At 39.2% G+C, this 24,498-nt stretch overlaps 1 protein-coding gene across 3 annotated transcripts in view; it reads right to left on the bottom strand.

Moving 5' to 3' along the window:
- LOC109404827 (relaxin receptor 2) overlaps window positions 1–24,498 on the bottom strand; it is a 354,324-nt gene that overhangs the window by 273,859 nt on the left and 55,967 nt on the right. For all 3 annotated transcript variants that reach the window (XM_062857075.1, XM_062857076.1, XM_062857074.1), the window contains one exon: window positions 4,090–4,867. In XM_062857075.1, the coding sequence (XP_062713059.1) occupies window positions 4,090–4,144 (55 nt within the window). In that variant the 5' untranslated portion in view covers window positions 4,145–4,867. The remainder of the gene's footprint in view (window positions 1–4,089; window positions 4,868–24,498) is intronic.

The following is a 24,498-nucleotide window of genomic DNA, read 5'->3' as shown; positions in this document are numbered from 1 at the left end:
AGAACAGGGAATATCTGGAGAAATTTTTCTTAACATGACTGCAAGAATTATAAAAAAGCCGAATCAGTTTCTGTAAGAAACCTTGATAGATTTTAAGACAGAATTCCTGGAGTAACTCCTTGAGGAATCTGTGGATTGATTTTGGAAGAAATTCTTAGACGATTCTCATGGACTTGGAATCCTTGAACAAATGTATGAAGGAATCTCACAAGGAATGTTTAAAGGAATCTCCCGGGAAATTTCATAATAAAATTCCTTGAAGAATTTCTGAATAAATCTGTGTAACAATATCTGAAAGAATTTGTGCAAGATTTAATGAAGAACCCCTTGGAAAATTTTTTGAAGCAACCTTTGATTTTCTTGAATAATCTCTGAAATTATTTCTGAAGTAATTTATGGATGATTTCCTGAAATAATTATCCAACGCATTCCTGAACATAATCATTAAGTTTTTTTTTTTTAGAAAACCCATGGTAGCCTTCTAGAGAATTTTAGGAAAAACTTCTGGAGGATCATGACAAAAACTCCGAAGGAAATGGAAAATGTTCTAAATCACTATAAAAAAAATCGTATTTCTGGAGAATTTTCTTAATGAATCCATGGAGCAATATAGAAGACAATCCAGTGAAGGTTTTATAAGAATGCTTCTAAATTAGTTTCTGCGGTAATCTTTAGAATATTTTGAAGAAAATTCTAAAGGAAGCTTAGAATTTTCCAAAGGCATCAATGGAAGAGGTGCTGGATGGTTTTCTAGAGGAATCTTCGAAAGTAGGGAGTAAAAATATTTGAAAACTCACTAAGTTAAATTTTCCGAAGGCCGAAGGCGGTTTCTTATATTTGAGATGAGAACTTTCCATTAAGGCAAAACTGGAAGCATTTCCTCATTTTTTCAGTTTTTTTATTTTTTTAAAAATAACGAAGCTATATTTTTAAAAACGGTTTTCGTACACATGTAGAATATGGATCAGTGTATCTTCTGATTTTTTTTCGTGTTGAAAAAGTTTTCCATTTTTTCAAAAACCATTTTTTTGTGAAATTTCGTTCAAAAATGATTTCTGCAAAAGACGAAAACCATTTTCCACTACGAAAAAAAATCAGAAGATCCCTTGATCTATCCTCTACATGTGTACGAAAACCGATTTTGAAAATATAGCTTCGTTATTTAATAAAAAATCAAAAACCAAAAAGTGAGGAAATGTTTCTAGTTTAGCCTTATGTATGGAGTCTCAAAAACTGTTATATCCATTAGAGTGGGTCAACGTTGTATGGAGAAACTTCAAATTTGATCGTATCAACCCGGAACAAAGCTTTTCCAATATATATTTGCGTTGGTTGCGTCCCCGTATTTCGCATTGCAATTGAAATTTGTATGGAAGTTAGTATAGGAAAACGTACTTTTTTGCATTTTACTCATAAGTTGAATTCTTTTGCCTAATACCATAAAACTAATAACGTTAAAGCTAAAACTAATAAATAAAACTAATAACGTTAGCCTAGGATCTGCCGAAAAACTTTGCCGAAGACTGTAAAGTGATCCGACGCTTGTGAAAAAAGTTATTCGCCTGGTAACTTAGGCCAACAATTGAGATTTTATTATTGATGTTATTCCTTTACATGTTAAATGTTAAGCACCACCAGGCAATCTGTAGGTTATAACTTTTTTCGCAAGTGTCGGATCGCTTTGCGGTCTTCGGCAAAGTTTTCCGGCATATCCTAGGCCAGCGTTTCTCAAACTATGGGTCGCGACCCACTGGTGGGTCGCGGACTAATTCTAGGTGGGTCGCGAAGGTTTTGGCGATAAATATTGTAATAAATGCCTTCTTTAGCTTATAACAAATTGTAATGTTAGTTATCCTCCAAATTTACAACTACCTACTCTTTTGTAGAATCTTTACAATTATTTCTAGAAACGTGGTTTCCCCCTAATTCTATTCAATCTTTTATATTATGAGTCTTAGTTCAAAGTATATAGTATATTTATTTTCAGTTAGCTCTCGATTAGATTTCGATTACATCAGAAGACCATCCCATATTTAAACCAATGCTTGGACTATCACACACTTTTCAAGATTGTAAAACGTAAATAAAAGTGCACGATTGCGTCAAATCCACTTGAAACACTTAATCATCTTAATCTTAATAGCATCCTTACCAAAGAAATCGTGTGCTAAAGACACCAATTTGATGTGATCGCACACTTACAGATGTTCGCACTTATGAAGATTGAGAGTGCAGAATAATAAAAACTAACGAAAACTTTCACCGAATTATCAGTTTATTTAATGAAATTTTAGTTTTAGCTTCTTCAGTAATTTTTTGCTGAATTTCGGTAATCTAAAATTTGACCGAAGGCAGAACAGCAGCTCTAAAATCTGTGAAGTTCTGCAGTATTGCATGAAATGTGTGAATTTGTTTTAAAACCTTGCCAACTTTTTGCCATTTCTTTACTGAATCTGATTAATAAGGCGCCTCAACTTGATTTTAACTGTATCAAAACACGAAAAGTGCACTGCAAATTGAAAAAAAAAATCAATATTTGTAAGAATAAGATACTCATTATAAAAATTACAATAAACCGCAGTAAATTGGGTGGACATAGAAACTCTTTACATTTTGTATGGGATGGAAAATCGGTGAATAACTTTATACCTCATTTATTCGTATGTGGGTTATTGTGGCTTACACCCCTTTGCTTCAAAACCTCTTAATTTATATCACAATGGAAGTGATCAAATGTATTCACTTGAAAACTAGGTCCAAATTTTCTAAAACCTTTTGAAAATACGTGCTGGTGGGTCGCCAAATTCTACTGCAATCAAAAGTGGGTCGCAAGCTGGAAAAGTATGAGAACCCCTGTCCTAGGCTATACTTCAACGTCATTAGTTTGATCGTTTTAGACGAAAAATTTCAATTTATGAGAAAAATGCAAAAAAGCACGTTTTCCCATACTAAATTCCATACAAATTTTAATCGCAATGCAGAATACGGGGAAGCAACCAATCGCTCCCAAATTTTGCACAGTTGTTTTGGACGCTAAAAGGAATCGAAAAAGCTTTGTTCCAAAAAATCGACTTTGTTGACCCAGTCTAATATCCATAGTAGTGAAATTTAATGGATTTTTTCCGTGTTTTTTTTTTGTAGAATTGGTCTAGCCAGGCAAGTTTTTCATACACCATATCTTCAGGTTCAGCTTCTGAAATAAACTGTAGGTGATTGAATCTAATTATGTAAAATTAACATTTTCAGCACTGATTGGGAGATTATACCTTTCTCATTATCCAAGCTCCTTTTTAGAAGCTTCTCCGTCTTTTACTAAAAATATGAAATCCTGCTTTTGTTGCATTTTCTGTGCACGAGCCTAAATGGTGCAAAATAATCGCAAAAATCATCAAGACGATTTTCTTAGGTATATCCAGCCGGGCGGAGATAATTCTTAATTTCACGAAGAAGCTATTTGCCTTCAAGTAGTTTTTCTTATATTTGTATGTGCGATAGTACTATGAGTTAAAAAAACTGTTTGACCTTAAGGTGAATATATAACGAAGCCATCCCTCGAATTTTCAAGAGCACAAATCTGAAGAACCAAATGATGGATAGTGCTGAAAAGTTGATCGATTGGTCACCACCAGCGGGTGACCAATCGATCAAGTTTTCAGCGTTGTGAGACATTTGGTTCTTCAGATTTGTGCTCTTGAAAATTCGTGGGGTGGCTTCGTTATATATTCACCTTAAGAGCTCGTTTTTTTTCGATCATAATGAATATTTGAATGCAAAAAAAATAAAATAGAGAGCTCCAGTAATTCAGCAATGTCTTAAAAAAATATTTCTTTAAAAATTCAATCCCAGATTTGCACTGAATCCAAAATAACGCTTCCTAGTTCTTCATTTATGGAGAAAGTTGAGATTTAATTATTAGTACTGTTAGCTTTATCAGGGAAATTTTCGGCCCGACGCTGGTTGAGATTTAAGTGTCCTTAAGTGTCCATGTCCTGCTCAATCATAATATTGTGTCTCTTTCCGGCTCAAGTTGCCTATTTCTCGTCATCAACCACAAAATGAACACCAAATACCAACGAACTTTTCACTTACCACTTTGTAATCCGATCGCCAGTAGCCACAGGAAAAATCCAATCACCGCTTCCATGTCTTCCGTTGCTGACTGCTTGGTTAGGCTACAGACAGAATCTCAATGTAGAAGAAAATTATTTCTTTCGATTTTCACCTTGATTGAAATTCCGCAATCGCGCCCCACTTTTCCCGGAACAAATTCTCAACACCTTGTGACAAGTTGAACTCTTTTTCCGTTTTTTTTTTCTTTTCACAGCACCGGCGTTACTTCGAGACTTAATTATAAGTATCCTTTCGGGGAAGTGAAAGCTTCACCATAAACCCCACCCCCACTACAATCACACAATCACTCTTCGAATAATTGGGCTTCGACGGACACGTTCACTGTGGAAAATTGCCACTTAAAAACTGGCGACGACACCAGGTCAAAGCGGCCCGAGGATTTCGTTGTGCTGGCCGCCAGGCTAGGATTAGTGGAGCACAAGCCTCCAGAGAGTAGGTATGACCCCCCGTAGAGAACGAGCTAATTTTCCAATCCCATTCTATTGGCACGTGGTCGTTGGCGTTGTCTTCGTCGTCATCATTGTCCTCGTCTTCAGGAGCAATGTTAATCTCATTAGCTGATGATGATGATGATTGTGCTGCGGTTGTTGAAGATGGGGGAATGCGCATTTGATCAGATCAACGGGGGCGGTATGGAAGGGGAGTAGGAAAGCCTTCCAAGGATTTCGTGCACTTTTCTGCCTAGGAACGATTATCTCCTCTTTCTTAATTGTGATTTTCTTTGAGGATGGAATATCTGGAAATAGACAAAAGAAATGGCGTTTTAATGAGGCAGACAATTAAACGTTCCATAATAAATACAAAATTTCCCATAAATAATTCGAAAAGTCCCAGTGAAGAAACAGGGGTGTAAGCAGTAATAAATAACAAAAGTTCCATAAACAAATAGAAAAATGCATAAATAAATCAAAAGTTTCCATAAATAATTGATTTTTGAGCAATAAAAAACGTCAAAAATGCAATGAATAAATCAATTGTTGCAATAAAAAAAGCCAATTTTCCCACCAAATAACTTCGAATTTTCCATAAATAAATCCGATTTTTCCATAATAAATTAGAAAATTCACAATAAAAAAATATCGAAAAAGCAATAAAAAATTCAAAAAATGCAATAAAAAATGACGAAATTACCCATGAAAAACAAATGCAGAAAAGTATGAGACAGTGAAATGCTGAATCGCACTTATATGATTGAATCGACTGAAAAGCTTACGTAACTATGATTGCAATTTACCAAGCAATTGCTTGCTGTCCGAACTCGCTATCGCTCGTCGGACCTAAAAAAAGGGATAACATCTATGTTTGCATTATACCGGGCAAATTCTTGAATCTGTGGTTTGCCTAGAACCGAATCGATGCAGTTGCGGTGCATCGGATATCGGAAACTTCGGCGGCCTTCTGCCGCCTCAGTTCCTCAATCCTCTATGCGGCTTCGCCGCATGGTCTATGTAATTTTTGGCTGAAAATGCATTTACGTTTATTGCTCGTTTTTTGACATTTATTGATAATTTATTTTTTTGTTATTGCACTTTTTGAATTATTTATTGCTTTTTAGATATTTTTTTATTGTGAATTTCCCAATTTATTATGGAAAAATCGGTTTTATTTATGGAAAATTCGAAGTTTTTTGGTGGGAAAATTGGCTTTTTTTATTGCAACAGTTGAATTATTCATTGCATTTTTGACGTTTTTAATTGCTCAAAAATCAATTATTTATGGAAACTTTTGATTTATTTATGCACTTTTCTATTTGTTTATGGAACTTTTGTTATTTATTACTGCTTACACCCCTGTTTCTTCACTGGGACTTTTGGAATTATTTATGACGAATGATCACTTTCTTATGAGTCGTTTATATTTTAGCCTTTTAATGATATATCTTGCAATTAGTTGAAGGACAGACAATTAAATGTTCCATAATAAATTAAAAAAAATCCCACAAATAACTCCAAAAGGTGATATCAGTAATAGATAACAAAAGTTTCATAAACAAATAAAAAAGCATAAAAAATTAAAAGTTTCCTTTAATAATTGATGTTTGAGCAATTAAAAACGTCAAAAATGCAATAAATAAATAAACTGTTGTAATTAAAAAAAAGTCATTTTTCCCGCCAAAAAACTTCGAACTTTCCATGAATAAATCCGATTTTTCCACAATGTTGCTATTTTTCACCGATTACGATAAGATACGAAATGTCGTATATTTCACCGGAAAGAATGTAAAAGCTACATAAATTTTTATAAAATTATACCATTGTTGCAGTGTCCAACGATATATAGTTTAATGCAATGATGCAAATTATCACCTCACTAGTGCTCATCACAACTCATCAACTGTATATTTCTCGCGTGCGATTGAGCTGTGCACTGATCAGCGATGACCAGCAGCAAAGAGGTGGCAAAACGAACATGATGTAAATCACAAACGATTTTGCACACATCTGACTGTGCCGCACCACGCTCGCCCGAATAGCCGAACCATACCGAATAGGTTGGTTTTCTAAGCTACGGCACGAACGCTCGACACGCACACAGAAGCAACATTCGCATGTACCGATACCATACTAATAAAGCTTCCAGCCAACGATGCTTCGCGATAAGCTGTCGAAAAGCATCGAAAGCGATGAAAAGAGATGCTTGGCTAGAACGCAACGGCTCAACGGCGAAAAGGAAGAGTCAACTATGCTGATCAGTATTGAGTCCGTTCGTGTGCTACTCGTATGGGAGGTTGATTGAATAAAGCGAGGATGGGTGAAAACGTATTCGTTGTCGAAAGCAAATCGCATCATTTCGCGAATGTTTTCATCAAATGGCAAACGTGGTTTAATGATGTGGGTTGGAATATGTTAATATATCAAAACATTATCTGAAACATCCAGGCACCAAATTTTTCACTCACGCGATTAACGATTTATCACACAGCGATATCATTCAGATAAAGTAGCCTGTTATATTTTCCTTGCACCCATGGACGATTCAGAAGGCCCTCACTTCGGTTTCTTTGTATGATAAAAGCATGCTCTCACGAACTAGCGCTCACTCACAAATCGTTTGTTCTCCAGGAGAAAATGATTGCATAGTCTGCACCAGTCCTACAAAATATCAGTCTCAGTGCCTGTTTTTCAGCCGAAAATGAATGACTGCGGCGGTGGTTTTCAGTTCCTCGATGTGAGAACTGACAGAGTCCGAGAGCTCCATTCGTGAGCGATCTAACAAGATCAATTCCCAATCATCCACACACTACTTATGCTGAAAGGCCATTCGTCTCAAGTGGTGGCTTGTGAGAGTGAGTGCCCTATACGCTACCACGGGTGAAAACGCTCAACTACAGAAAATTGAATGGAAATTTAGCCCTGTCAGCTCTCGCTTTCAGCATGCTGCGTACGAGTGTGAGTACCTATTTCATTTCGCTCCCGTGTTGCTGATCGGAAAACAACAATAACAGGAAAACCAAAACAGAGGAAATGGAAAAAGCAAAATATCGCTATCATAAAGGCCTGTCGAAAAATTGCAGCACTGGTCTGCACCAACCCACGTTCTCACCCGTTTGACGTCTTAGCGGTGTCGTGTTATCTAAATGGCCATGAAAACAAGTACATTTATTGTTAACACGGTATGTACTACTAAACGTCAAATAATTAATCTCGTGCATCGGTGGAGACGTTATGTGACTCGCAGACTAGGGATGTAGTACCGGTAGTACCGGTACCGAAAATACCGGTATTACCGATCAATTTTTGGTACCGAATTATCGGTACTGGCTGAGCCTTGGTACCGGTACTTTCCGTGCCGCAAAATCTCTCCCGAAATGCTGATATCCGGTCATTAGTATAGCCAATATGCAATGAAAATATTAAACAAAAACATTAAATACCAAGTACTTTGATAAACAATTTTGGAAACAGATTTACTAGCTTAGAATAAAATTTGTTAGATTATGGATTCTTATTTCTTCGTTTTTAGAATTCGTTGATAGCATCATCAAGGAAAATTGAGTTAAATCTTCTTCTGTCTCACCTTTCAGCTATCTGGTTTTTGTACATGTAAGGTTATTCCTATATCATTTTAGGCTGACCAAGATACTGACTATGGAACATCGCAGAAGCTAAATAATAGCTCCAAAATCAGTTTCATACAACTGATTTCTTTCTATTTTTTTTTATCTATCTATATTTTTTTTTGTTTAATTTAATATTTTCTGGTTAGCTTTTATGACAACTCTGAAAACCGGAATTCACAAAGGCCTGGTAAATTGCAGATTTTCTGTGCAAAATAGATTACTCTTCATTTTAGTGAAAATTTTCCCAGTGTCGGTATTTTACCGGTACTACCGGTACTGTAAGCCCGGTACTAACCAAAAGTGGTCGGTACTGCGACCCCTATCGCAGACGGAATGAAAAATTTGATGCTTTGTTGTTTATCCGTGAGTTGTGCATAGAGAGAAAGAGAAATTATCGTAACCACTGGAGTGAGAGACTATAGTCTTCTATTTTTCATCGTATGCAGTAATAAATCATGATCGTGGAGGTGGGTAAATCCGTGGAATTTGATCACGTGAGGGAAAAACTTTTTGCCTAGAAATATCTCATCAAACATTGCGAATATCGAATCAAAAATTTTGAGGTGGCATTCTCGTAGTTGCCAGCAGTTCCTGCCAAAAAATTAGGTTTCTAGAGTAATTATTTTATTTTTTAAAAATCATTGAAAAAAGCTAGGAAATGAGGCCCTTTTAAAATGCCACTTTTAAGGCACGAAGAAACTTCACACTTTTAGGTGGATTGATAGTTTTTAGAATTACAAACTCATATCCATCAGATAATATATAATTGATAGGTAGTACCAACCTTGACCGGAACTTTATGAATTTGTATTGTTGTCAATACGGAACATATTCGGTTCTTGTGAACCATTCTCACCCCCTCGAAGGGGTTTTCCATGGAATTCCTAGAGGAAACCCTGCATGAAATCCTGAAGGAATCCTGAATAAAATTGTGGAGAAATGCCTGGAAGAATTCCTGGAGGGAACCCTAGAAATTTAAATTTAATTTTGTGGAAGTTGAACATACATTGTTTAAAGATCTCCACTAGAATGTGTATCAATCTGTTAGAACCGTCTCTATCACTTCTACTGAAAACCGTGACATCAAACATTATTGAATTGAACGTCATAGCTATACTTTTCAAAAGCACTTGTTGAACACGTAAAATCGGGCATCACAATCCAAACAGTTTAAGCAGATTCCAGCTTTTCGGGCCCGTATGAAGCTGATCACCATTATTAACTTCCCCGATCAGCCTAGATAGCTGTGTAGGTAGTGTCGGTACCGGTTGGTTGAACTTACTTAGAATAGCACTTCGAACCGCTTGTTCCTGTGGTAGGAGTTCACTAATCAGGTGACCCCTAATTCAAGGTGTTATGCGGCTTTAAGCTTACCGTGCCTAGTAAAGAATGATCAGGGAGGTCTCCTAACCGCACACGGAGCCTGTGGAGTACCAGGGCACCGTCCACAGTATGTTGCCCTTACTGCGCTAACCGGAGCAATGGTGCAGTGGACCTTGTGTTTCTCTGAGACAATCGGCTGTCCTTCTTTTGTCTCACTTGAGGCTAAATAAGGGCGGGATTATGAGGATGCTGTTAATAAGTTTAAATTTTTACCTATATGATTTCGCATTATGCGATTTACACAGTGTATTCTGTGTATCCTCGCCTTTGGCGTTTTCCAATCGATACCGATCTGGTTTTATTGTTGCTGTTCTTTGTTGTGCTGTTATTGCGAAGAGTTCAATCTTACCTAGTTTGGGTAGTGGCTACGGTTAGGATAGCTCAGATCAATCTTCAGCATAAAAGAACAGCAACAATCAATCTTTGCAGACTTATGCAAAATGGCTCAGTCATAGTGACCTTGGTCCAAGAACCTTACTTTCGTAAGGGGAATTTCTATCTAGGAAACCTTGTGAACACGGTGTTTGCTTCTCTCAGTATTCATGAAATGGCAAACTCGCGTGTCATGCCTCGAGCCTGTGTGCTTGTCAACAACGCAACAGTTGCTACACTCATCTCTGAACTAATCACCAGAGATGTATGTGCTATCACAATTGATGTACCTGTTGGAAACCTCAACAGGAAATACGTCTATTGTTCGGTTTATTTACCGCATGATGAACCATCCCCTACGGATGCTTTCAAACAAGTCATCGCATACTGTACTTCAAAAGGCTTTCCGCTAATTGTTGGCAGTGATGCTAATGCTCACCATATCATCAGGGGCAGCTCAGGCTCCAGTTTGATGGAGTACAGATACAGAGTACAGTACAGATCTTGCATTACTTAACATAGGCAACCGCCCAACCTTCATGGTATCTGCTAGAGAGGAAGTGTTAGATATAACGCTTTGCTCTAGTAGAATTAGTCACGAGCTGACCAATTGGCATGTGTCAGATGAAGAATCTTTATATGACCATCGCTACATCTTTTTTGAACATTTAAATGTTACTTTGCAAACATCGCGTTTCAGGAATCCCCGATCAACAAACTGGGATCTCTTTACTGATTTGGTTGCGGCCAAATTTCATGGATACTCACCATCCATTGACACTCCAAGTGATTTAGATGATGCCGTTGATACTACAACGACCTTCATCATGGAAGCTTTTGAAGAAGCATGCCCTCTACGGTCTGTGAAGATCACAAGGGGAACCCCTTGGTGGAACTCTGATCTGGCGAAACTCAGGAAACAATGTAGAAAGAGTTGGAACAGATAACGTTCGGCTGGTTCGGAGGCTTTCAGGTCGGCTCGCAAGGCCTACAGGAAAGCTCTTCCGGTCTGCTGAACGAACCGGCTGGAAAAAAACTGTTGTACAAATGTTTCCAGTTTGAGTGTAGTCAGTAGGTTAAATAAAATCCTTGCGAAATCTAAGGATTTACGAGTGAACGAACTTCGTTTGTCAAATGGCGATCTGACTTCCTCTGATGAGGAAGTTCTGGAATGCTTATTCAGCACACACTTCCCTGGATGTGTAGATATTACATCTTCGGTTGAACCTGATGTCTTTTTTTGTAGTTACGATTCCCTGGCTTCGGCTTGGAGTATTGTAACTATAGAATCGATTGAGTGGGCACTTAATAGCTTTGCTCCTTTCAAATCACCTGGAGCAGATGGGATTTATCCTATTTTGCTTCAGAGGGGATTTGAACATTTCAAACATGTTTTGAAAAAATTACTTCTTTACAGTATTGCTACAGGGTATATTTCCAAATCTTGGCGGGATATTACTGTGAAGTTTATTCCGAAAGTCGGTCGTGCGTCGTATGAAGAACCAAAGAGTTTCAGACCTATCAGTTTGACCTCTTTTCTTCTGAAATGCATTGTGGATCATCACATCCGTGATGTTCATCCGGCCAACGTGCCTCTTCATGTAAGTCCACTGCGACTCTTTTACACAAGGTTGTTTACGATATCGAGAAAGCATTCGCTCAAAAGCAATCTTGTTTCGGTGTTTGCTTAGATATCGAGGGTGCCTTTGACAATGTGCCTTTCGATGCCATATTGGAAGCCGCACGGAGTCATGGTAGATCTCCAATGACTCGACATTGCGTCTAGCAGGGATTAGGAAATTGAGTGTTTGTGGATGCCCCCAAGGGGGAGTCTTGTCACCGCTTTAGTGGAATCTCGTAGCAGATACGCTATTGAAGCAACACAATAATAGCGGTTTTCCTGCTTATGGTTTTGCCGACGACTATTTGGCATTGTTAGTTGGTATGTGTATCACCACCCTCGACCCTCGACCTGATGCAAAGCGCCCTTCAGGTGGTTGAGGGTTGCTGTCGCCAATATGACCTTTCGGTTAATCCGAGTAAAACATCTATTGTGCTTTTTACGGAAAGGCGAAACCGTAATGGCGTTCGACTTTTGCGTCTCTTTGATTCTGAAATTGATGTGACCGAACAAGTAAAGTAGGGTTTTGTACCATTTGGGCAGGTGTGCCTATTTTGGGCACATGCCGCTATAACTAAGTCAATTTCAAACCGATTGATTTGAAATTTTGTATAGAGTTTGGCACGTACAGTATCTAACTCTGTACAAAAATTCAAACCAATCGATTTGAAATTGACTTAGTTATAGCGGCAAGTGCCCAAAATAGGTACAAATTCCCGAAATAGGTACACCTGCCCAAATGGTACAAGACCCTACGTTGGAGTCATTCTTGATTCCAAGCTTTCCTGGACACCTCACATTGAATTCAGAATCAAGAAAGCTTGTATGGCCATCGGGCAATGCCGGCGAACCTTTGGTACAACTTGGGGTCTAAAACCCAAGTATATCAAATGGATCTACACAACTGTTGTTCGGCCAATATTGGCTTATGGATGTCTTGTGTGGTGGCAAAAGGGCGAAATGAGAACGGTCCAATCAAAATTAGGTCATCTCCAAAGGATGTGCTTAATGGCGATGTCTGGAGCGTTCTCTTCAACTCCCACGGCAGCGCTCGAAGTTCTCTTTGGCGTTGCCCCACTACACATTCATCTCAAACAAGATGCACTTTTTTGCTCTTATTGCCTATGGGTTCTCGGTTTACTAGAGGAAACTCCTGTGAATCGCAGATCAACACACACCTCGTTGTTTTCACTTTTGGTGAATTGGAACAAAGTTGTCCTTGCTCCAAGTGTTCTTACATTCGATTGTATTTTTCCATATAGGACATTTACCACAAAAATCCCTTCCCGGGAAGAGTGGAAATCTGGTTATCTGGAGAGAAGTATTTCAGACGGCATCGTATGTTACACTGATTGCTCTCTTCTCGAAAACCGAGCATGTGCTGGTGTCCACTATCGTGAGCTAAGGCTACATCAGTCTTACTCAGTTGGAATTTATTCCGTACTTTTTGTTATCATTCGTGCTCACTTCCAACAAAAAAAAACACACACACACACACAAATAAGTGCCATCTGTGATGCCGTGTGCAGCATAGTTGTCCCATGTTAATAGGGCTTCCCATAGAACATGGGACAACAATGTGCACACGGCAGTGTGGACAGAGCTGTTGTTAATACACTGACTGTGTACATACGAACAGCATAATATCCGCCTCAAAAGGCACGAAATGTTTCTTCATATAATCTGTTTGAACAAGTAAGCCCAACATTATTGCCAAAAGGTAAACAACGGACAATTGGTAAACAGCACTCGGATCACCGGATCATCATGATGGGTAGGTAGATGATTGATAATTTTGGAACAGTGGAAGAGAAGTAAAAAACGCCGAGTATCTAACCTTGAAACCACATTCGAACGATAATGTAAACCACGATTTTCTATCTCCGAATCAACTTAACCCCGCGTATTTTTTACCCGGAATTCGATGCGCTCTTTTAGGTGATGATGAATATTTCTGATGGACTCTCTCCTATGCTTGAGGAGGTGCCATAAATACAGTGTGTTATTTCACATTTCTGTTCCTTTTTTTCTCCAATCAGAGGCTGGTGGTGCGAAATGAACCATCAGTAAGATCAGCCTTAAGGTGAGTGGCTTCACACGTTGGTCTAGTCCAGGATCATTCGAACTACAAGTTTATATTTCCTGGTTTGCGGTTATCTTTGTACTCTAAGACTAAAATGGAGATCAGTTAAACATTTTCTACAGCTTTCTCCTGTTGATTCTGCCTTCGTTAATTATTCATTGTAAACAATGTTCGTTCACCAGGTTGCGATCTACCTACATATAGTACACACATTGATTCTGTTTGAACTATGGCAGCAGCACATGACTGAATCCTACACCGAATACCAATGTTGATTAGTTCCCGAAAATATGGCGTCGATGCAATCTTGTGTCTTTCATTCCGTCCGGAAAAACCATTCATCACCATGATTCATGATTCGCCCACCAGGAAGCCAAATAAACATGAGGGATTTCGATCTAAATAACAACCGCGCATACACCTTCTGTCAATTGTCATCAACTGATAGCATCTAAAGCACACTCCCGGCCGTACATTCCGGGATAATTTGCCATCAGCCCAATTACAATTTACGACTGTTTGATTACCGCTGCCGTCGCCGCCGTAATCAAATACCAATGAATTGACGGCTACAGGGCCATAAAGCACCGCGCGCGACAAATGATCACACCATCATCGTCGAAACAAAGTGATCGATTATATCCACCCACGAGGGTTTGGTTACAGCTTTCGCAGGGTGTTTCCAATACAGAGGTGTGACGAGGCGTTAATCCATGATGATTTACGTTGATATTTTTTTTTATCTTTTTCAGTAAGATTTACTGTTTGACTGTGTCCATCCATAGTTTCAAAAACAATTGTTGAAAACATAATCGCCCCATGCTAAATGTACTGTGTTTGACCGGGCCGTTACTAGGTGGTGGTATAGAGAACAAACGTCAAACAGGAGCAAAAACGATGGCAGCGCCGTGAGTGGTCAATCGACCACCTACCGGATATTTGAATCAATCGTTAAAAAGGTGATCAATGTGAAGCGAGCAGAGTACGACGTCTGTTTCTCTGTGGTTGAATCTACCAAAATAAGCCAACATGTTGAACAGTTTCTAAAAATCGTTTTGTTAATTGAACTGAACTGGAACCAAAAATCATATTGTTTATCTAGCCTTGGATTTTTGAGCCTTTTTCCTTAAAACAGACGCCATTTTGAATTTTGAACCGCAATCTTGAATTTTAAAGCACTATCTTGAATCTTGAATATTTAACAGTCGCCGTCTTAAATTTTGAGTCGCCACCTTGGATTTTAGACCACCATCTTGGATATTCTGGTCGACATTTTCTGACTCCAGACATCTTCCCCATATCAAATTCATCCATATTGCATGGTTTTTTAGAGTCTACAACTCCTTTAAACAGCCGCTATTTTGAATGTTGGGCCGCAATGTTGGATTTTAGGTCGCCGTTTTTGGATTCTAAATATCTTCCCCTTACTAAATATACCCATATTGCTTGATTTCAGAGGCCAAAACTCCATTAAACAGCAGCCATCTTGAATTTTTGCCGCCATATTGGATTTTAGACCGCCATCTTGGATATTCTGATAGTCATTTTTGGACTCCAGACATCCTCCTCATATTAAATATAGCCATAATGCATGATTCTATAGCCCAAAACTCAATTAAACATCCGCCATCTTGAATTTTGTTCCGCCATTTTGAATTTCGGGCCAACGTCGTGGATTTTCTAGACTTCAGAGTTGATTTCTCCACAAAATTCGTCAACCATGCTAAATGTTACAAAAATCAGTGCAATTTGAAGTGTCGCATGGTAGGGCTGGGTCAGTTTTATATACGGCCTGTTCCATTGGTGCTGATCCGAATCGCAAAAATGGCCATAACTCCGGAACGCTTTGACTGCTCCGCACCATTTTCAATAGCAAAGAATGAGGTAAAATTACCTTAAAAGTGAGTGACCTTTTTTTGCGCACAGACATACATACATACATACATACATACATACATACATACATACATACATACATACATACATACATACATACATACATACATACATACATACATACATACATACATACATACATACAAACATACATCATATCACACTTAAAATAAAGTAACGTATTCAGCTGCTCCATTTTCGGTAAAAGTTCAATTTACCGAATGTCCAGCAAAACCTTATCGAAATTCGGAAAAAAATACCGAACATTCGGTTAACTCTACCGAATTATCGGTAATGTTTACCGAACGTTCGGTGAAAATTAATTTCGGAAACTGGAAATACGTGGACGATATCTTTATGGTAATCCCGCGGAACACTGAGCAACAGGTGCTCGACGCATTCAATGGAGTAGAATCTAGGCTGCAGTTCACCATTGAGACCGAACAGGATGGCAAACTTGCGTTCTTGGACATGACCGTCATAAGAAACCCGGACCAGACCTTAACGACGGAATGGTACGCCAAGCCCATCGCTTCAGGGAGAATGCTGAATTACAAGTCGTTCCATCAACCGAAACACAAAATGAATGTGGCGAATAATTTCATTCATAGGGTTTGCTCACTCACACAAAACAAATCCATGGATGAAATAACGACAATAATCCATCAACACCTCCGCAAGAATGGATATCCAAAACAGTTAATTAACCGACTACTGCAGCTGTACACTAGTATGGTACACGCTTGTATGGAAAAAATAAATCCTCGCTCCAGTCGACTTTTTAGATCCCATTTAGGTCCCATATGAACTGTACAAAATTTCAGCGCAATCGGTGAAACTATAATTTAGCGCAAGCGGTTCAAAGTTTTCATAGGATTTTCTATGGGAAAAGTTACACATTCAAACAAAAAATCCCAGAGGTCGCCCTTTGTCTCCTTAATTCAAATCGATCAATGTTTTTTGTAGAAAAATCATTTATGAAACTTTCCTTCGAAGACCACAAAACGATTGGATGCTTGTGGAAAAAGTTATTGATTTATTACCGATTAGTGATCCAACGAACAGCTTTTTGTTTTGTTTTATCAGCAGCACTGCTGCTGCCGTTGTTGCATGGGGTGGCGGGAGACATCACCACCCCCAGAAACAGCAGCAGCCAAGGCAGCAGCTACAGTGCTGCTAATAAAACAAAACAAAAAGCCGTTCGTTGGATAGCTTATCGGTAATAAATCAATAACTTTTTTCACAAGCATCCAGTCGTTTTGTGGTCTTCGAAGGAAAGTTTCATAAATGATTTTTCTACAAGAAGCGTTGATCGATTTGAATTAAGGAGACAAGAAGCGACATCTGGGATTTTTTATCCGAAAGAGTAACTTTTTCCATAGTGAATCGTATGAAAACTTTGAACCGCTTGCGCTAAATTATAGTTTCACCGATTGCGCTGAAATTTTGCACAGTTCATATGGGACCTAAATGGAATCAAAAAAGTCGACTGGAGCGAGAATTTGATGTTTGTCCCATACTACTGTACACCACAAAAACCCACCCAACTTCATCGATCGTCAACAACCGCCAGGCTGACGATCCACCGCCCAACCCCCCCAGCCGACCATCGTGCCAGCAATCACCCACACCCGCTCAACCTTCACCGCCACCAGCCGCCACCACCACCGTCAGAAACACGCACAGTCAACCGCCACCGCAATCATCAATTAGCCCAGCACTGCACAGATCCCACACACAGACGACATCCAGAGCCAACATTGACGAAATCGAAATCCACCAAGCAACTAATCCACCAACTGAACCATGCACCGATCATCAAACAACCACAGGATCCATCCATGACGCCAACATGCAAGTACACGAAGATCCACCTGAAACAAGACAAGAAAAAACATACAGATCACTTCCCTACATACCAACTCTATCACAACGAATAGCTAAGATCCTGGCCAAAGACTATCCAGACATCTCCATAACGACCAGACAGCAACGTACAATCAATGAACTTCACACCATAGTTAAGTACCCTAAAAGAAAGGAAGAAATTAGTAACGTTATTTACAAAATTCCCTGTAATGACTGCAACAATTGCTATATACATGTAGGTATGACTAGGAATAATTTGCACCGAAGATTAACTGGACACAGATCAAACGTAAACAAACTGGAAAAAATGATTAATGACAACACAAATACTGAAACAGCAACGAATGCACTAGTTGAAGCGACAACCGCACTCATACAACACTGCGTAGACCATAACCATAGATTTAACCTAGACCAGACACAGATTATAGATCACAGCAACAAACAATCCACACTCCCTTTCCTCGAAATGTGTCATATTACCAACACGGAACACACAGTCAACAAACGAACAGACATAGACAGGCTAAGTACGACATATGCAGGTGTACTACACAGTATAAAGAATATTGACAGACACAACAAAATTAGAAGCGAAGACCATTTAGACGAAAGTTAGATTATTCCGATAGGGCATTACAGCTACCAAAATGAAAGTTCCGAATAAGGGGGTATGCTAAAGAGGGAAAATTTGCGCCATTGCCCGTTGAACTGTTTAAGTGATTTCGAAGTGTAAGGTATTTTACAGTTAAAATTTCTAAATGACAAAATTAATTTAAAACACACCCACCTTACAGCATGTACCAAAAACGCCACAAAACGAGACAGTTAAAATTAGACAAAACATTTGACCAAAAACGTTAATATTTATGTAAGTAACCAGACAAATTTTGTAAAGACAACTCTGTTTAAAGTCAAGTACCAATTACAGTTTCCCCCTGAGGAAGACACTATCCCCGTGTCGAAACGTCGGGTGAATAATAAAACTCGTTTTTTGAACCCTAAGACTGCGTAGCCGTTAATCTATAGAGACTGTACTGAAGTTCGGCATTACGAACTTTTACCAAAAATAGAACAGCCGAACTAGCAACTCTAAAATTAGTGTGATCAACTCGTCCAGCAAAGTTGAATGGTATGTGACTTGACCTTCTGAGCCTTCTATCGAAAATTCGTTTTTGGATGGGGCATATAACTTTTCAGTATATTTTGGTATACGAGGAAGGCAAAAAATATTCAAAATGTGCTATTGCTGATGATACAAAAACGGCACAATTCTAATAATTAAATTTAAGAAATTGCTGTTATGAAATAAGCTTTGCTGGCAGACCAATAGCAAATAACAAGGTCACACCATAGTAACAATAGCCGGGTGGATATCCTTAACACTTTTGCCCCGTTTATAATAACCTTATTGAATAATTTTATCACACTTCCATTATATACACTGGCATTACATAAATTGTAAAAATAACTGCCAGATTTTTTTTAATATCAAATGGGTTCCAGTACCAGGGGCATTCCAGATGATCTCAGGAGGTTTCACAGGGTGTCAAGGGGTTTAGTGGGCGTTCCAGGGGTTTCTGGAGCGTACCACTACTGGTTTTTGAAAGGGTTCATGGGACGTCCCAAGCAGCACCTGCAACATCATCCAAATGTGGTTTTCTATGCTTTGGTCTAAAAGAGTTGCAATAAAAGCGCACGCAACTTTCATCTTGTCAGTTGAGTTGCATTTAAACTCCGAATATCGTTAAGTTGCAGCTTTGTTTCAAGGGAATTACAAATAACATCGTATTTAACATCGATTTATGGAGGCGGAGCTTACATATTCCTCACAAGTGGCAATACAGTCAGCTTGCATTAAATGTGTTATGTAACACACATGAAACATCTTACTCTGGTTTGTTTGTTCAGATTAGGTTCCAAATGTGTTACCGAAAACTTGCGCGTCTTTTCATTTTGACAGCTTTCTAACTTGTGGCAAAGACGATACAATGAAGTAACGCGTAACTTCAGTAGCTTTTATGGTGCATTGAGCAGCAAATCTTTCACAGAGCTTCTGGTGTAGTATGTAAGGTGAGTGGTTAATACTCCTGGTGTCCATGGTTCGAGTCTGAATATATTTTTTTCATTTTTTTATCATTCCCCCTGGCTCATGTTGCATAACGATTTAAAATTTGCGCTTTTTGCGTTCCAAAGAAGAAGCAATTGTGTTGTGTTGTCCTTAATTAGAACAGTGAATAAATTGCACTGATGTTGCTGGTACTGGCTTTGAAACAAGTCGTGTTGCTTGGGGTACCGAATGATACAAAGGGCATTTCCAGTGTGCTCCAGGGTGTTACAAGGGGTTTCAGGGGCGTCCCCAGAATTTCAGGGGCGTTTTAAGAGGTTCAGGGGTGTTCCATGGGGTTTCAGAGTTTTCAAAGGTTTTAAAAGGATTAAATGGGCGTTCCAGGGTATTTCAGGGGTACTCCAGGGGTTTACAAATGGTTTCAGAGATGTACCAAGCTGTTTCAAGGGGTTTTACGAATGTTTCAAGGGTTTCAGTGGCGTTCAAGTTGTTTTCAAGGGGTTCAGAGGCCCTCCAGGGAATTTCAGGACATTTTAGGGGCTTTCCGAGGATTTTCAAGTGACTTCAAGAGCGTTTTCAAGTGACTTTAAGAGCGGGCTTCAGGAGCTTTCCAGGGAGTTTCAGGGGCGTTGTTGCTGCCAACACTGCCCATGATGCCACACAACTGAGCCATCATACAAAAAAAAAACACAATAAGTCATTCAGAGTGACAGAAGATAAGATTTTGTTGTCGAGAGTCCTATTCAGTGACGAGTGAAGGCATGCACGTTTAACTTCTTCTCCTTCTTTATAGCTCGACGTTCACATTGGAACTTGGCCTACCTCTCTTCAACTTAATGTTTTTGAGCACATCCACACCCGGATAAAAACTAACCATAGGGTGTTTGGTGAAAACCATTCCTGCACCATACAGTGTACCAGCTACAATAAAGTGTATTGTGATGAAATGGTTCGCTATAATATACATTTACATTGGATTTTTATGTAACAATATATTATACTGTTTTTCTTACGTTTGAGCCATTCACTTTTCCAAAACATTATTTTTCCGTGAATTTTTAATTATTTATTTAGTTTAAGATTTTTTCCGTGCTTTGTTTTGTTGATGTTTATGACTTTTTTGATGCAAAGGAAAGGAAAGAGAAAAAAGTGAATAAGCATTGCTTTTTTCACTGAAAATTTTCCTTGCTTCGCTGAACAACATGACGTTTTCTTCCAGCGAAGGCTTACGCGATACAGAAAATCGCTGAATTTCACACTAACACTGCAGAAAATCTGTCAACAATAACTCAATACACATGCATTTTCAGCGAAATAATCTATTTGCGTGACAACAATCCACTCTCATGACTACCGGGCGGCCGCCGTCAAATATCAGGATTGCCAACTGTCCGGCGACTGCTGTCAATTTTCTTTGTCGCCGAATCTGGCGCTGGGTCTTCGGCGCGGAAACCCAAAGGTGGGAATAAAATTTTGGGGTTTGCGCGCAATATAAACATCAATTTAAAGTCAATAACATGTTTAAATCAGTGGTAAACCAGATGTCCTAAGAACTGCAGGTCCAAGCAGGGGTCCAAGAGATATGGCGGGCTAGGTGTGTAGAGTGCGATGAGAGAAATACGGATGAAGGCCAACCCGGAAAGATGCAGGTCAGATTACCGTAAATCAGTGGATGAGTTCAACACTATTCTTTCTGTATTTGCATTTAGGGGAGTTTTCTCCTCTTCTCTCATGTGAACTTGCCTTCGACCACAATCGAATCAAATGCGGTTGACAAACTTTATCTTTGACGTAGAGCCATCTTTAACATATGGACTGGACTGAACACTGAAATGACTTCTAATATAGGTTCGTCTGCGGGTTCGCTTTTTAACCTAGCTTATATTTGAATCGAACTTGACAGTTTTCTCATGAGTTGTTTTGTATTTCAAACTTTAGTCAAACTGGTGCCTCAATATTGCAATAACGGTTAAGCACGCTGTAATGATACTTACACTGTGGTGCATAATTGATCGGACAAACGCCGATTTTCATACAAAATGGCCAAGTTTGAGATGCTGTAACTATGGTTTCCTTTGATGGATTGAGCTCAATTTTTGACACGGAACTACAAATATGCTGAATTTTGTGTATACAAAGTATAAAATGTTTTCGTTCACAGGTCTGGGCGTGGCAAGGCGTTGAAAAAATTGCAAAAGTGATCGGACAGCGGCACGCGTGTAAATCAAAGGGGTACCGCTGTCCGATCACTTTTGCAATATTTTCAACGCCTTGCCACGCCCAGACCTGTGAACGAAAACATTTTATACTTTGTAAACACAAAATTCAGCATATTTGTAGTTCCGTGTCAAAAATTGAGCTCAATCCAACAAAGCAAACCATAGTTACAGCATCTTAAACTTGGCCATTTTGTATGAAAATCGGCGTTTGTCCGATCAATTATGCACCACAGTGTGTGTACCTCGTCACCCACTTCATGCAACTACATTAGTGGTCTAATAACACTTAGCGCGCTCGGCATAGTTCCATCATGCCGCTCAAAGTGTTGCCACAAATAATGCTTAGTTTGCAAAACCCGGTTATCTGGCTGGTGGGGCAAAGGGAGCCTAAGCTTCAACTGTTAATGCAATCAGAGACTACTCAGACTTAGACGTGGGCGATCCTATATATGAAGGGTTATCCAAAACACTCTGGAGAATTCCCAAAGCGCATTCTAATAAATCTAGTAAGCCTAAGGTGCCATTAAGAGAAGGAAAATGACAAGATAATATAACTATATATGGCATATGTAATGTAAAACAATACAACATAACAAAAGAGAACCATTCCAAAACCATTTGATTAAATGTATAACCAGTAGTGAAATTACAATTAACCTTCTTCGTGCATTAGCTTGCGCTCACCTCGCTGACCTAGTGCACGTTTGGGGGTCATAATGACCCCAATGCACGACGAGGGTTAAAAACAATTTATTTACGGTACATTTTATTGTTTGAAACCATTCATGTACCATACAATGTATGGTATATTTAAACCCATGTATCAGTATTTTGAACAATTGATTAACAATAGAATGTATGGTTTTGCAAAAAAATATATATGGGGAAAAATATTTTTTTATATTGTTACGATACTTAACAACCTGTATAATATATTGTAAAAATCTTATTTACAATTCACGGTATGGGTGTCTACATTACATCTTATTGTTTTTGTATTTTTATTTTTACAGTGGTGTCTATTGTAAAAATATGGTTCTAAATAGTACTGTTACAATACAACGTTCGGTTTTTCTACTGTATTTTTTATTCGGGCAGTTATTAATTGAAGAGCTTTCTTTGCCTGCCATTGCATGAATTTGTACATAGTGTGACAAGTACAATAATACACTATGCCCAGGGAGTTGAGATAATTTTCCCGACCGGATGGGAATCGAACCCGCCGTCTCCAGATTGGCAATCCATAGCCTTAAGCCTAGTGACTAACTGGAGACCCCAACGTGTAACTTGTAATTTCTAATTTGTTAAACAATTGAATTAATTAATAATAATAATAATAAAAACACAGAATATCGAACAGAAATGTTGCGGAAGAAATTTATCATGGTTCTATACTATGCCTAGGACAAAATTCTGTAAGAAATTCATGTGAAATTATAAGATTATTATTAATATGAGAATAAAATTCCAGCTTAAAGCTGTTTCGCACTCGCCAAAACAGACGTTGCAGGGGATTTCAGAGTCATTCTAGGGTGGTTTCAGGGGTATTCTTAGGCATTTTATAGGCGTTTCAAGGTTTCTCAAGGAGTTCAAGAGACGTTCCAGGGGATTTGAGCAAAATTCAGGGGTGATCCAGGGGACATTCCAGTAGTTTTCTAGGATTTTTAGGTGAGCATCAAGTGATTTCAGGAGCGCTACAGAGTTGCTCCAGTGTATTTTAGGGATTTTTATTGAGTTTCAAGTGCGTTTCAGAGTGTTTCAGGGAGTTACAGGGGCGTGCCAAGAGTTTCAGGGTCGCTCTAAGGATAATCCCAGGATATTTCAGAGGTCTTCATTGAGTTTTAGGGTCTTTCAAGGGGTCTCAGGGGGGTTTAAAGTATTTCTGGGGGTTATAGGAGTATTCCGAGGGGTTTCAGGGCTATAGGGGCTTTAAGTAGCGTTCCAGGGTCTTCTGGGGGATTTCAGGGGCGTTCCAGGAATTGCAGGGGTGATCCTTGGGTTTGAAGGGCTTTCTCGGAAGTTTCAGGGGCGTTAAAATGTTGTACAGGGACATTTTACGAGTTCAAGGGTGAGTTTCAAGGGCGTTCCGGAGAGTTTCAAGAAGTTTTAGAGACGTTTCAGGATACCTTGAGAGATTTCAGGATGCGTTTCAATGGTGTTCAAGCTGTTTTCATGGGGTTCAGAGGCATTCCAGGGGATTTCAGGGTGGTAACAGAGGTGCTCCAAGGCGCAGGTTTCGGGGGGTTTCCGAGGGTTTCCAAATGGCTTAGGGACTTTCCAGAGGTTGCAGGGGTTTTGCAGGGGGAGCGTTCGTAGGGGTTTCAGAGGCGTTCCAAGGTTTTTCAAGGAGTTTGAGAGGCGTTCCTGGGGGTCTGAGCGGCATTCAATAAGGTGCACATCATGGTGTTCCAGAGGCTTTAAGTGGCGTTCCAGTCGTTCTCAAGAGGGTTCAGGGCCGTTTCAGGTGAGTAGCATTCCAGGGCTTCAGGAGTGTTCCAGATGGTTTCAGGGGTGGTTCAGTGCGTTCCATGGGTTTCAAAGTTTTTTTCAGGGGTTTCAAGGAATTCCAGGGGTTTCAGGGACGTTCAAAGTGATTTCAGCGGCTTTCCAGAGCTTCATAGGTGTTCCCGCATGTTTAGGGGCGTTTCAGGTGGTTTTAGTAGCGTTCCGGGAGTTTCAAGGGGGTTCCAGAGAGTTCTAATTGTCTTCCTGGGAGTTTCCAGGAGTGTTCCAGGGATTTCAAGAAGTTTCAGGGGATTTCAAGGTTCTCAGAGAGTTTCAGGGATTTTCATGTGA

Source organism: Aedes albopictus, chromosome 3, assembly GCF_035046485.1.
Source record: "Aedes albopictus strain Foshan chromosome 3, AalbF5, whole genome shotgun sequence".
Lineage (NCBI taxonomy): Eukaryota > Metazoa > Arthropoda > Insecta > Diptera > Culicidae > Aedes > Aedes albopictus.
The sequence above is the reverse complement of the archived record's forward strand: the minus strand, read 5'-3'. Positions and strand labels throughout refer to the sequence as shown.